We start from the raw sequence: 14,098 nt of genomic DNA on the forward strand, positions 1-14,098 counted from the left end.
TAGTTCCAGCTACTTGGAAGGCTGAGGTGGAAGGATCACCAGAGCCCAGCAGGTCGAGGCTGCGGTGGCCGGGAGCGGCTACTGCACTCCAGTCTGGACGACAGGGTGAGACTCCAACTCAAAAAAAAAAAAGAAAGAAAGAAAGGCTCAGACTTAGTAGCTCAGCCTGTAATCCCAGCACTCTGGAAGGCTGAGGCGAGTGGATTGTCTGGGTCCGTGGGCTTGAGACCAGCCCTGGCAACTTGGTGAGACCTCATTTCCACAATAAATCAAAAAATTAGCCAGGAGTGGTGGCATGCACCTGTAGTTCCGGCTACTTGGAAGGCTGAGGCAGAAGGATCACCGGAGCCCATGGGGTGGACATGAGTGTGCCACTGCACTCCAGCCTGTATGACAGAGTGAGACTCCAACAAAGAAAGAGAGAAAGAAAGAAAGAGAGAGAGAGAGAGAGAGAGACAGAGACAGAGAAAGAAAGAAAGAGAGAGAACAAGACAGGGAACCCAGTTAGTTAGTGATGTGGGCCGCCTACGCCCTTGGCTGCACGTGCTGAAAACCACCGAGCTTGCAGCAATAGCATGAAAAAGCTAACCGTCACACAGTATTTCAGAAAAATGGAAGATATTTTCCCTTATTACAACAAAAGAACTCGTAAAATACGATGAGATTGATCCCACTGAGGAAGACAGAGAAAGTACCCCCAGGAGTCCATTTACATGGGGTCACCCAACAGCCAAAACCACTCCACAGCCGGAGTCAGGACAGGGACAAGGGCCTGTGGGGAACGGGGCATGGGGGGCTTCTGGGGTGGCGACGGTAGCCTACATCCCAGCAGGGGTCGGTCGTGCAGGTGCGTGCCCTTGTCGAGACTCAGCACTCATGCCGTCGAGATCTGTGGGCAGCTCGAAAAAGAGAGCCTCTGGCACTTAGGGGAACGCTGCAGTGTCTGCAACGACACGCGTCTCTCAACATTTGGTCGATAATGGACGGCACACACGCACAGGATGCAGGTCCCGTAGCTTGTCATGCTGCATCGCTCTGCACTTCTGTGTTTGTACCACTGTGTACCGCTGCCTGCGGCATTTGGGATGGCCACCTGCTGCACAGGTGTGCGGTCAGGAGCAACAGGCCGGCCCACATAGCCCAGGGGTGTGTGCCAGGCCATCCCATCTAGGTTTGTGTAAGCACACACAATGAAATCCCCCATGACGCATTTCGCTGAACAAGTGTAGCCCCATCACAGTAAGCAGCACGTGACTGTACCTTTAATGGAAAAAGACAACTTGAGATTGATTGATAGGCAGACAGAGGGAAGTTACACGGACAGACCCAACACAGCTAGTCTAGTGAAACAGCCGTAGAAGTGGCGGGTTACAGGCATTCACTGAAAAATTCTTTTCAACTTTTCTGAAAGTTAAAACGTGATAAAACATTTAAAGATTCAGAGTGGAGTTGGCTGTGGACACTCACTCTGAGGACAGTCACCTACTGCAGAGCGTGCCAAGAAGGTGAAGACAAGTGTCCAAGAATGTGAAGTCAAGACGTGAAAAGTAAAAATGCCCGTACAGAAGACAGGCAGGCAGGTCACCACCAGGGAAAACAGAACACTCTGCAGGGTCCAAGCATGCCCACACAGAAAGGCAAAACAACACGAAAACACCATCCAGGCCCAAAATGCCATCCAGGCCTGATCAGTGACTACCACGTGAGCTGCTGTACCCAGCTCCCTATGACTTTGCCACCACCTAGCAGGACAACCCCAAGGCTCGCACTTTCTCCAGGTTTCGTTTTCCTCACTCAAAAACGAGGCAAATTATACTGCTCTGCCTCCTTCCAAGGGTTATGGAAAAACCCCACAAGACTGTAAGACATGTACAGACAAAACTGTCATTCATACAAGATGCTACACTGATAGTGTCAGTCTAGTGGTCTGGCACCAGGGACAACAATCTCCTTTGGAGACGTGTGACCAAAGCGAACCCCACGGGGAAAGGTCTGTCACTGGGGCTTGTTGCTGTCCTCGAGTGTCTGATTTGGCGTAGGCCTGCTGGGTCATGCGGTGACTCAACGTGTGCTTATGAGCCACCGGACAGTTGTGCAAAGCCGCTGGCTGGCTCCTGTTCCCCCCCTCGCATGCACAGTGCTGCCTTCCTCACACTGGCCCGTGGAGGGTGTCTGGGTGGGACCTAGCCCTAAGGGGTAGAGCAGCAACGCCAGGGTTCTGAGCTGTACTACAAACGCCCACGCATCAGTGCTGGTGCCAGGGACGCCGGGTGTCCCACACTCCACCTCCCCTCCCGGTCACTTGTGCCTGTGGTGTCGTGTCTGAGAGCTGCTGCCTCATCAATGAAGACACTGCTGTGTAGGAGGAATACACAATCAAGCCCAACGCCAAGTGTCATGTGAGAAACAGCTAGCGCTCCCAGGGCGAGGGCCACAGGTGATGGAGCCATGTGCCTGGTGCTTTCTAACCTAGCACGTCCACACACGCCACCAAGTCCTTCCCGTGGCAAGGGCAAAGGACAAAGGCACCGTCTGTTGGAGACACTCATGTAAGCCAAGCTAACCCACTGGGAGGTCTTCAGACAAGTGAGAGGCTTCAGGGAGGCTGAAACTGTCATGATGCATGGAGACAACCAAGAGGGAACGGGAGAACATTCCAGCAAGGGAAACACACTCACAAAAGCCTCGGTGGCAAAGCACCGGGTATATTAAAGAACGCTTAGTCCTGCACTGGGTAGAAGGCTTCGAAGAGCGGCTGGGGTGGGGTGGGGCGAGGGAACAGCCAGCCGGACTACTGTCAGGGTCTGGGCTTGGTCTGCTTGGCCCTGCCATGTCCAGTGCCTAAATGTGACCACCAGAGTGGGAGGTGGGGCCCTGCACGTGTGCCTGGGCCATGAGGGCGGGTCCCTCGCGAATGGGCAGGGCCTCCTGGGGAATGAGCGCGCCTCGCTCCGCTAGCTCCTGCACACGAAAGCCAGGCACCTGCCCTTCCAACTCTCCTGCATCCTCTCGCGCCAGGTGGCGGGTTCCCCTTCACCCTCCGCCGTGGGGAGGGAGCCCGAAGCCCTCAGTCGGGTGCAGACGCCGGTGCCAGGCTTCTTGCCCAGTCTGAGAACCGTGAGCCACGCGAGCTCTTCTCTTCACCAGTTCCCGGCCTCAGGCCTCCTTCAGAGCAAGGGAAACAGACCCAGACAGCTGCTCTCTGGGAGCGACGCCTTTTGCTCATTTCCATAGGGAGAGTTCTGCTTCTCCTGCTTTGCCTGATGATTTCCTAAAACTCATAGATGTGAGTATTTGATGGGTGACGGGATGGAGCTTTCAGGGGAAAATGGGAACCCTGAAGCAGAATCGAAGGAAAGGTCGAGAACTACAACAAGCAATGGCAGAAAGGAACGGCAGCAGATGAGACAAGCGGACTTGAAGGCAGGGCGATACCGCTAATGGAAGGGGAAGAAAAAAGACGGAAAACACACAAAGAAGCACGTGCCCCGTGGACAGCATCCTTCACTCAGCACGTGACAATCGGAATCCAGAGGGGAAGAGAGACAATGGGGCAAAAACAGGGCAAGAAAAATGTAAACACTAAAATTTTAAAAAATCTAATAAATAATCAGACTGGGCATGGTGGTTTACACCTGTCACCCCAGCACTTCGGGAGGCCGAGGGGCCGAGGCAGGGGGACTGCCTGAGTTCAGGGGTTCAAGACCAGCCTGGACAACATGGCGAGACCGCGTTTCCACAGTAAACCAAGAAATTAGCTGGGCATGATAGCTCATGCCTATAATCCCAGCACTTTGGGAGGCAGAGACAAGAGGACTGCCTGAGTCAGGGGTTCCAGACCAGCCTAGGCAACATGGTGAGACCTCATCTCTATAGTAAATCAACAAATTAGTCAGGCATGGTAGCACATGCCCATGGTTCCAGTTACTTGGAAGGCTGAGGTGGGAAGACCGCCTGAGCCCAGCAGGTCGAGGTTGCGGTGGCCATGATCATGCCACTGCACTCCAGCCTGGGCGACAGAGTGAGCTTCTGACTCAAAATTAAAAATAAGGAAAAGAAAATCAACTTACAGATACAGAAAGCTCGATGAACCCTAAGTAGGGAAAATTAAAAGAAAAGCAAAAAACACAAAACCAGGCACATCGGAGCCAGGCTCCTGAAAGCCGATATTAAAGAGGAAGCACCAGCCAGAGGAGAAAGATCCATGGCAAATGAAGGATAGTAAGGCCAAGCCCGATTCCTTGGAACCAAGGTAGCCGGTGGAACGCTGTAAGGAGGGGCCAGAGGAAACCCAGTCAGTCTGCACATCTCCTTCTAGGGCCTTCCAAGTGGGGCTAAGATACAGTGTTAGAGAGGCGAAACACAGAGGACTCCGGGCCAGCAGACCCTCACCAAGGGCTGAAGATGGGACGGCCAGGTGGGAGCGGGACCCCACAGGCGGCTCCAGGAGCGGAAGTGGGGGTGACGAGGAGACTTTCTTTCGCCATTCTTACTTCCTTTACAAAACAATGGACTTTTTAAAGCAAAACCACCCTTGGCTGTGGGGCTGTGGCTGCACAGGAGCGAGCACAGGACACAGGGTGGTTCCACTCACGTGTCACTGGCGCAGACACGGAAGCAGCTCATCAGCAGTTCTGCCGCCTTTTCCAACATGTCCCCGACTTTACTTCTTCCCTTCTTGACCAACTGCTGATCTGCCTAGGGGAATAGGAAGACATTCAGTTTTGAAGCAAAAAAAGGGTGCAATTAAGAGTCAAAGTCACAAAAGAATTTGGAGAATCGTCTAGCATATACTACGGTTGTTTTAAAAATGAGACGTCCCTACGTCATCCCAGCTCTTCCACGGACGAGTCCTTCTTCACCGTCTGGAGTGGGCAAGGTAGTCACTGGCCTGCTGAGCCCGGGCTGTACACACACTGTGCTCTGCTGTTCCCTTACTTCAGTCCCTGAACGTGGAGTCCTAGGAACGGGAGGTTGGGACGCTCGAAACAGCAGCTTGATGGATCCGCAAGTCATCCCCGAGCGGACTCCTCCCTGCTTAGGAGGCTGCCTTGGCCAAGGGAGAAAGGACCTCCGCTTCCTTCGGAGCTCCTGATGGCCCAGCAGCAACACCGCTGTCTTGTTACTGTCCAGATGTTTGCGCTGGCACTGAAACTGCCACAGCAGGTGTGACTCTGGCACCCACCCACCCACCGAAATTGCAAGAGCAGGTACTGCGGCCTTAACGCCAGGTGACCTTGCAATCAGCCAACAAACCAGCAAAACCAGATTCCCTTTAAAGGGTGCTTGATGGACCAGGCAGAGGGGATCACACGTGTAATCCCAGTGCTTTGGGAGGCTGAGGCAGGAGGATCACTTGAGGCCAGGAATTCAAGGCTGCAAAGTAGGCTATGATCACACCATTGCGCTCCAGCCTGGGCACAAGAGTGAGACATTGTCTCTAAAAAAACAAAATAAAGTCCCTGATGATGCAGTAAATTTGAGTTCTACTAGGTCTGGGTCCTTGCGTATACACGGCTGGCTCTTGCTTGTGAAGAAATGAGAAGTCTGTGCCCAGCACTCTGCTGCTCACATTCAACGGCTGTTTAAGGGGACACTCCAGCCGCTGTCTGAGCTGCGAGCCGGGCCAGCTGCTTCTCGTGGAAGAGACAACTGGTAGGCACGTGCGTCTGCCAGGCCTGGGTGTCTGGCGAGCCACATTCTGCCAAGCGAATGAGGCAATTTGTTGCCTCCAGGCAAACCACCACCGACATTTGTTGTCAATGACAACATCTGTGCTGTCAGAAAAGACAGAATTTGGGAAATTCTTCCGTGAGCCTGGCGGTTTCCCACAGCTCCAAGACTTCCTGATGAGGTCACTGTGGACATGAACAAAGGGAAGGTTTGGGTTTTCAACACAATGGAGTGGCAGCACTGGGCGCAGCTGCGCCATCAGGGAGCCGATATTTTCCACACGGCCTGCTGTGGTCTGAGTGTCTATGTGCCCAAATCGTATGCTGAAACCCTACCCCCAGGTGATGGTGTTCGGAGGTGGGGCCTGGAGGAGGAGGCCAGGCCATGAGGCCTCCGGATGGGGCTGCTGCCTTCTGAAAGGGACCCCAGAGTGCTCCCGTGACCTTCTCCACACGAGGACAGAACAAGAAGCCACCTGGGAGATAGGACGCACAGGTCTTCAGCGACACCAAAGCTGTCAGTGACCTGACCTTGGGCTTCCCGCTCCAGAACCGTAAGAAATAAATGCTGCTGCTTATAAGCCACCCTGTCTACAGGACACTGTGACAGCAGGCCAAACGTCTAAGACACGACCAATGTAAGACATTACAAAATCCACTCAACGTGCCTCACACAGACCAGTGGGCCTTAATACAAGGCAGAAAAGTTCATTGCTTAGAGGCCACATTGTAGCTCATGTTTAAAGAACTGCCTCTCGGACCTTTGGTGTCAGGAAAGAATTAGCAACAATGATCTGCGAAGTCTATTACAACACTGCTCCCTCCTCCATGAATCTGTGTAAGGCCAGTGTGTCTTGAAATACTTCATCAAAACAACATTTTGCCTGAGCCTGGGGGTTCGAGACCAGCCTGGGCAACTTGGTGAGACCTTGTCTCTACAGTAAGTCACAAAAACTAGCTGGGCGTGGTCTGTAGTTCCAGCTACCTGGAAGGCTGAGGCGGAAGGATCGTCGGAGCCCAGAAGTTCGAGGCTGTGGTGGCCATGAGCGTGCCACTGCACTCCAGCCTGGGTGACAGAGTGAGACTCTGACTCAAAAAACAAAAAACAACATCTTGCACCAGAATGAGTGCAGATCCAACGGCTTCTGTTAAAGCAAACATTCAAGAAAGCAAATAAAGGTAATACCACTCTTCTTATGCATTTTATTTTGGATATAGTTATTTCTTGTTCTGGAGTCAGAGTCTCACTCTGTCACCTAGGCTGCAGTGCAGTGGTATCCTCAAGGCCACCGTAGCTTTGACCTGCTGGGCTCAGGTGACCTGTCTGCCTCAGTCTTCTAAGCAGCTGGAGCCACCAGCATGCAGCATCACACCCAGCTAATTTTTGATTTATTGTAGAGACGAGGTCTCGCCATGTTGCTCAGGCTGGCCTCAGACCCGTGGGCTCAGGCAGTCCTCTCACCTCCACCTCCCAAAGTGCTGAGATGATATGAGCTACCACACCCGGCTTATAGTTACTTCTGTTTAAAAAGTCAGATATGTTCGCATATAAAAGGTATTACTGATGTTTCAAAATGAGTCACTACTCTTAAGTGTTTTCCGGTTGAAATTTCTAATACAGTAATATAAACAGGCATAACAAAAATAAACAAAAGCAGCTGGGCGTGGTGGCTCATGCCTGTCTTCCCAGCACTTAGGGAGGCAGAGGTGAGAGGATTGCCTGAGCCCAGCGATTCAAGACCAGCCTGGGCAACTTGGCAAGATCCCGTATCTACAATAAATAAAAAAATTAGCCGGGCATGGTGGCACACACCTGTAGTCCCAGCTACTCGGGATGCTGAGGTGGAAGGACTGTCTGAGCCCAAGGGGTTCGAAACCAGACTGGCTAACTTGGTCAGACCCCCGTCTCTACAATAAATCAAAAATTAGCCAGGTGTGGTGGCGCAAACCTGTGGTTCCAGCTACTTTAAAGGCTGAGGTGGAAGGATCGCCTGAGTCCAGCAGGTGGAGGCTGTGGTGGCTACGAGCATGCCACTGCCATCCAGCCTGGGCAACACAGTGAGACTCCGACTCAAAAAAAAAATACACAAAAGCTCTCTGAGGTCCTCAGTTAACACATTTTCAGTTCTAAATTTCCGGTTGGTGGTTCTTCATAGCTTCTCTTTCCTGCTGAGATGTTCAGTGTTTTCATCTGCCTCCAGCACGTTCTCAGTCGCTTGCCGAAGCACTTTTAGACGGCTGTTTGAAATCCTCAGCAGGTCATTCCATCATCTGTGTAATCTCAGCATTGCTACTTGGTGAATGCCTTTTCTCACTCAAAGTTTCCCTGGTTCTTGGTATCAGTGACCTTCAAATCCTGGACATGTGGGCACCATGTGGCGAGTCCGTGTGCCTTCCTTATCCGGTTTTAGCAGGCCTGCACTGACACCACGCCAGCAGAGAGTCGGGGCAACACCTCTGCTCCTGAGCAGAGTGGAGGTGCAGGACCTTGGCCTCTGACACCACCCAGCGGGGAGGGACCGGCCCCTCTCTTCTGCCAGCCCACTCGGCCTTTGCTGACCCGGTGGGAGGGAACAAGCCTTCCTTGTGGAGGGCAGCACTGGAGAGAGGCATTACTGTCGGGCGTTCTGGTTTGCTGGGTCGTCTCCCCCTTCTCTGGTCTCCTAGAAGCTGTCTTTGTCTCTGCCTGTGGGCGTTTCCAGAGTTCAGATCTCCCAGGCACCCAGTCCAGGACAAATAGGAGGCAAAAAGGAAACCCAGAGAGGCCCGCATGTGACTCTGAGCACTCCGTCCCCTGCTCTCCACCTCTCAGAGTCGTGGTGGCCAGACAACTGCCAGGGTGTCAACTGTTCCAGCAGGAGGACTATGGGGATGTCTACTGCAGTTGATCTGGAATTGGAAGATCACTTATAAAACTATAAAGTGGTCTTAAGACCACAAAGGTGACAACTGCTCCTTGATGGGTTTCCACAGATCCCCAGGGGAGTCACCTCCACAAGACCTAGGATCGACCCTCACACCAGAGCAGCTCTTGGTGACCGCCAGATCCTTTTAAAGAACAACACATGCCACAAACAGTTGTTATACATGGAAGCCTCGCCCCCTACACAAACCGTGGAAATCTGAGCAAATGCTGAAAGTCTGCTTGATTCAGCCCAGAAAGAACCCACTGAGCCATCTCCTGTCCTTTGCGCCCACTCCAGACACAGCCCTACCCCACTCGCTCCTCAACATTTCTGGAAAGAGTGACATGAAACTAAGGAACAGTCGCCACACTTCAGCTTTACGACGAGAGCGACAGAAAGTTAAACTTACGTTATTGGCAAATACTCGAAGGTCAAGCGCCACCGCATACATGACAGGCAGAGCCCTGCGGGGTTGAGAGCAAATGTGGTTGAAGGGGCCGTGGGGCCCAAGACACCACCCACGGCAGAAGATCACCCACGTCCAGGGTTCCCATCCATAATGGAGGTTCAGGCCCCCCAAACTCTGGTGGCCACGGTCTACTTCCGTGGCCTCCATCCAGGGCTTTCTGGCTGGCCACACCTACTGCCCAGCCCTGCTGGAGGCCCCGCCCTGCTCCTGTGAGGGGCTCCCAGAACATTCTTCACCCCTCAGTTCCACCAATGTCCAAAAAAGACACGTTCTAGGCCGGGCACAGTGGCTCATGCCTGTCATCCCAGCACTTTGGGAGGCAGAGACAGGAGGACTGCCTGAACCCAGGGATTCAAGACGAGCCTAGGCAACTTAGTGAGACCTCGTCTCTCCAATAAATCAAGAAAAATTAGCCAGGCATGGTGGCGTGCACCTGTAGTTCTAGCTACTTGGAAGGCTGAGGCAGAAGAGTCGCCTAAGCCCAGGTCAAGGCTGCCGTGGCTGGGAGTGTGCCGCTGCCCTCCAGCCTGGGTGACAGAGTGAGACTCCAACTCAAAACAAGAAAAATACAAGACGTGCTTTGATGAGACTTCTTGACAGGAGCCAGAGTTTGTGGCATACAGTGTTGTGAGACACTTTTCATAGCTAGCTGACAACAGAGAAATCTTTCCATGGATAAGGTGGGCTCTGGTTTGTAAAAGGCCTTCGGTAATTTCAGCATAAGCAACACTTTGCTATTTACCTAGTTTGCTAATAAATCAGAAGTCATAAAATCAAGAATGAGTTTGGCAAGGAATTTAAACTGCCCACCACTGGGTACTGCAGCCCCCAAATGAACACAGTTGGTATGCCTCTTTAATTCAAAGTCGAAAAAAAGTTCAAAATTGATGACTGAAGGGAAAAGCAGTTGCAATGACTTCGTGGGGCATAAAGTGCTGGAATAAATACTCTGCTTACGGAGATGCTGCCAAAAACTTGCCCGATCCACCACGTTAAGTCAACGTGGTCTATCACCGCTCATTATCTGTGTGAGCTCATCACATGTCAATGCCCTGATACTGAACATCCACACAGAAAACAGAATGCACATTTTCTGGAAATACATTTTTTATTTTGAGTTGGAGTCTCACTGTCACCCAGACTGGAGTGCAGCGGCCACTCCCGGCCACCGCAGCCTTGACCTGCTGGGCTCTGGCGATCCTTCCGCCTCAGCCTTCCAAGTAGATGGAACTACAGGCTCGCACTACCACGCGTGGCTAATTTTTTGATTTATTGTAGAGATGAGGTCTCGCCAAGTTACCCAGGCGGTCTCGAACCTGTGGGCTCAGGCTGGAAACACATTTTTAAAAACTTCTGCTAAAAAAGAAATGGTGCCTGTTCCCCTGCCACAGGTTCTGCTCAGACTTACCAGTTTTCCTCTTTGTGGGCCTGGAACGCCCGCAGGAATGATGTGCTCAGTTAAGGAAGGTGTGGGTGGCTATCGGGAGACTCGTAGGGTGCTATGTATGCAACAGCAGAAAGCAGGAAGGAGTCAGGAGTCTGGGCTCAGGGCGCTGCTCACCCTCCAGTGGACCAGGGTCACAAGAGTGTAAGTTGTTGAAGGAAGAAAGGGTGTAAGCCTGCACGACAGAGAACTGCACCGCACTGAGTGCAAGTATACGAAGTATTTGTTCCAGATCTACTTTCTCCAGTAAAAAGGACTTCTAACATTTTTCTTATTCAGCCATTTCAAACATTGTATTTGGTTTCTCTGAGTCCAGATGACCACAAGCTATATTTAAGCACTTTAGAATCTGTGGTATAAAGTTTATTTTATCAACTACACAACTCTTGAATTTCAAGATTTAGCTAGCTACTAGCCCACTCTCCTGTGTGTGTGTATTTTTTTTTTTTTTTGAGTTGTAGTCTCACTCCATCACCCAGACTGGAGCGCAGTAGCACACTCACAGCTACCCACAAGGAGCTGGAACTACAGGAGCGTGCTACCACGCCCAGCTAATTTTTTTGATTCATTGTAGAGACGAGGTCTCGCCAAGTTGCCTGGGCTGGTCTGGAACCTGCAGACTCAGGCAATCCACTTGCCTTGGCCTCCCAAAGTGCTGGGATTACAGGTTGAGCCACCAAGCAAAGCCTCTTGTGTGTATCTTTAACAAGATGGCTAAAAAAAAGCAAAGTGAGATCTAGCGATGCATATAAACACTCAAAATGCTAGACTATGTAAGGCCTGGACTGGCCTTTCCAATCGACCTGAATAAGAACTGGCCTCACTGAGGTCTTCAGTTGCTTTCATAGGATGCACATGAGGCCACTCTTGCCGGCCGATGCTGAGCTCTGGGGTTCTAATGCCTCACTGAGGGATGCCAGCAGTCCCAGCAACTCTGCTTAGTGCCTTCAAGGCAACAACAGTCTTCTCTCAACAGGAGTAAATAAAATGCTTCCTCTCAACCAGCATTCTTCCTTATTACATATGTAAACGAATGAGTCTTCAGATCTAAGCTAAATTTAAGTACCCGAGTGAAACACCTAAAATGAGTTTTTCTTCCAAAATATCTGAATCCCTGTCTAACTGCAGGGATGAACAGCTGGCCCAATGCTTCAAAACGTTAAGCCCCACGTAGTCCACGCCATCTGTGACACACTGAGTAGCATGCACAGGTGACAAAGGATATTGGACGATCACGGTCTGGCATTTGTAGGCCTCTATGAAGTCGTGGTTCCCCACCGCGTACGTGCACCTGGAAAAGAAATGACAGAGACGGAGGACCAGGGCGCCAGAACGTGCATCCGCACGAGAACCGCAGGGAGGCTGGCCACACAGACCACACGCTCTCTTCCTCACGGATGCGCCATCCTTGGCAGTCCCGCCAGGCAGGTGACCAAAGGTTGAAGAAGAAGCACACAGATGACCTCTGAACCCACAGGCCAGGTCAGGCGGAGTCCTACAGTAAGACTCAGTGACTGCTCTCTCAAGGTCCAGAGGAGAAGCCTAGCATCAGCAGGCTTCCCGAGTCAGGGACTGAAAACACAGGACATCCTTCCACGCCATCAAGGGCTGACGAGGACGTGCCAACCAGCTCCCGGCGTGGGAGTCAGACTCGGGCACTGATCACCAAGCCTGGAGTCCAAGGGCAGAGCAGGAAATTATGGTGCCTTGTACGACAAGAGCCCAGTGGCACTCTACTCGACTCTGCCCAAGGCCCTGCAGGTTCTTGAGTTGTCCTGCTCCCAGACCATGTGGCCCCGCAGCCCAGGTTAGTCTCACAGGACCGCAGGACACAGAAAGCAGCCTGAACTGAAGTTCTGGAGATGAAAATTGCAGATGCAGAGTGGAAGGAAACAGCAGTATTTTGTTTGCTTTGCTCCATTCCAGTTTCTTTACCAATAAGGCAAATTAGTTCAGTAATAGACACAGTCACAAGAAAAAGGGTAGTTGGCTGGACGTGGTGGCTCACACCTATAATTCCAGCACTTTGAGAAGCCGAGGTGAGAGGATTGCCTGAACCCACCAGTCCGAGATCAGCCTGGGCAACTTGGTGAAACCTCATCTCTACAATAAAAATCAAAAAATTAGCTGGGCATGATGGCATGTACCTGTAGTTCCAGCTACTTGGAAGGCTGAAGCAGAAGGATTGCTAGAGCCCAGCAGGTCAAGGGTGTGGTGGCCGTGAGCATGCCATTGCATGCCAGCCTGGGCAACAGAGTGAGACTCCAACTCCAAAAAAAAAATGAGAAAGGGTAGTCAATGCTGAGGTTCCACCCCTACTAAATAGATCACCATCAGTCAATATGATAAATATTAAATGACGTTTCCTTTCATAGAGACAGGCTGGAGTGCAGTGGTGTGATCGTAGTTCACTGCAGCCTTGACCTCCTGGGCTCGAGCGACCCTCCTGCCTCAGCTGCCCAAGTAGCTGAGACTACAGGCGTGCCACCACGCCCAGCTTTATGTGACTTCTTAACAGTACTACACAACGGTTATAAAAGAAGCTCACAGGTTTTACCAAAGTGAAATGACAGATGTGCTTTTCTACCTTTCCAAGTCAAGATTTCACTGTTTCAAGCACAAAATGATGCAAGACACAATCCCTGGTCAGTCAACAATTCCAGACATGAGTGCTTTTCTTCCTCGCCAACAGGTTACCTCAAATGAGCTGCAAACATCTCATCATACGGCGGTTCCAAGACTTGCTGACACTTCTCCTCTGGAGAGGCCATCTGATGTGCAAGAAGCGGAAAGAGTAAAATTAATAGGCACAGAAAGTCTGCAGTATACGGAAAGAGATTTAGACAAACCTCTCTCTCAAAAGAGCTTACATCTCACAGTTCACAGTCACACTGCACACGGCAGCACCACTAAATACAAGGCCCATCCCTTCTACAAACAGCTATCAGTACTTCAAGGGCGGAAGCAGCCCACGAACAGCACCCAGTTTTGCTTACCGCAGGCCAGGAGGTATGCTCGGCACTTTCATATGTCTTTCATATTTAACAGTCACTGACTACCCTGGGTGTGGTAACTAAGGAACACAGACCTTCCATGCACGAGGGCTAACGAGCCTCGGAGGTGCCACATGCAGGGTGACCCTCAGAACTGGGCCGGGGACAGAAGGCCCACACCAGCACGCCAAACTTCTTCTCTTAAGAGACAGGGCCCTGGGGTTCTCTCCGCCCACCTGAAGCCGCGGGTTTGCAACATGAGGATGCTTAAAAGACACCAGCTCAGCACACGACGTTCCGTCCCTGCTATCGATTGCTTCATACACCTGGAACGGGTGAAAGGGAAAACCTGAGTAGATCGCACAGCAGCCTATTCTGCTCCCGCCCACACAACGCATGGTAGCCCACCGCAATTCCCCATTTGCTACTTGGAAGGAGCCAGAAGAAGCAAAATGTAACAGGTCACTATGCCTTCAGGCAAGCAAATAACAACTCGATTTCAAAAAGAGATCTTCCCGAGGCGAGGAAGAAAACAAGTCATGCAAAGAAGAAGTCGTCAGTGGTTTATTACTTAGTTATTAATGCAGGGGAATTATCGTAATAGTTGTACTTGG

General features: G+C 51.5%; 1 protein-coding gene across 1 annotated transcript in view; it reads right to left on the bottom strand.

The window, feature by feature from the left end:
- PCID2 (PCI domain containing 2) overlaps window positions 1-13,824 on the bottom strand; it is a 23,799-nt gene extending 9,975 nt beyond the window's left edge. Inside the window, exons 1-6 of the mRNA XM_021709155.1 lie at window positions 13,721-13,824; window positions 13,189-13,262; window positions 11,717-11,782; window positions 10,456-10,497; window positions 8,988-9,042; window positions 4,595-4,698 (exon numbers count right to left, since the gene is read on the bottom strand). Of these exons, the coding sequence (XP_021564830.1) occupies window positions 4,595-4,698; window positions 8,988-9,042; window positions 10,456-10,497; window positions 11,717-11,782; window positions 13,189-13,262 (341 nt within the window). The 5' untranslated portion in view covers window positions 13,721-13,824. The remainder of the gene's footprint in view (window positions 1-4,594; window positions 4,699-8,987; window positions 9,043-10,455; window positions 10,498-11,716; window positions 11,783-13,188; window positions 13,263-13,720) is intronic.
- Between the last annotated feature and the right edge of the window lie 274 nt (window positions 13,825-14,098).

This window comes from Carlito syrichta, unplaced genomic scaffold (assembly GCF_000164805.1).
Source record: "Carlito syrichta isolate Samal-C Ts95f unplaced genomic scaffold, Tarsius_syrichta-2.0.1 Scaffold169017, whole genome shotgun sequence".
Taxonomy (NCBI): domain Eukaryota; kingdom Metazoa; phylum Chordata; class Mammalia; order Primates; family Tarsiidae; genus Carlito; species Carlito syrichta.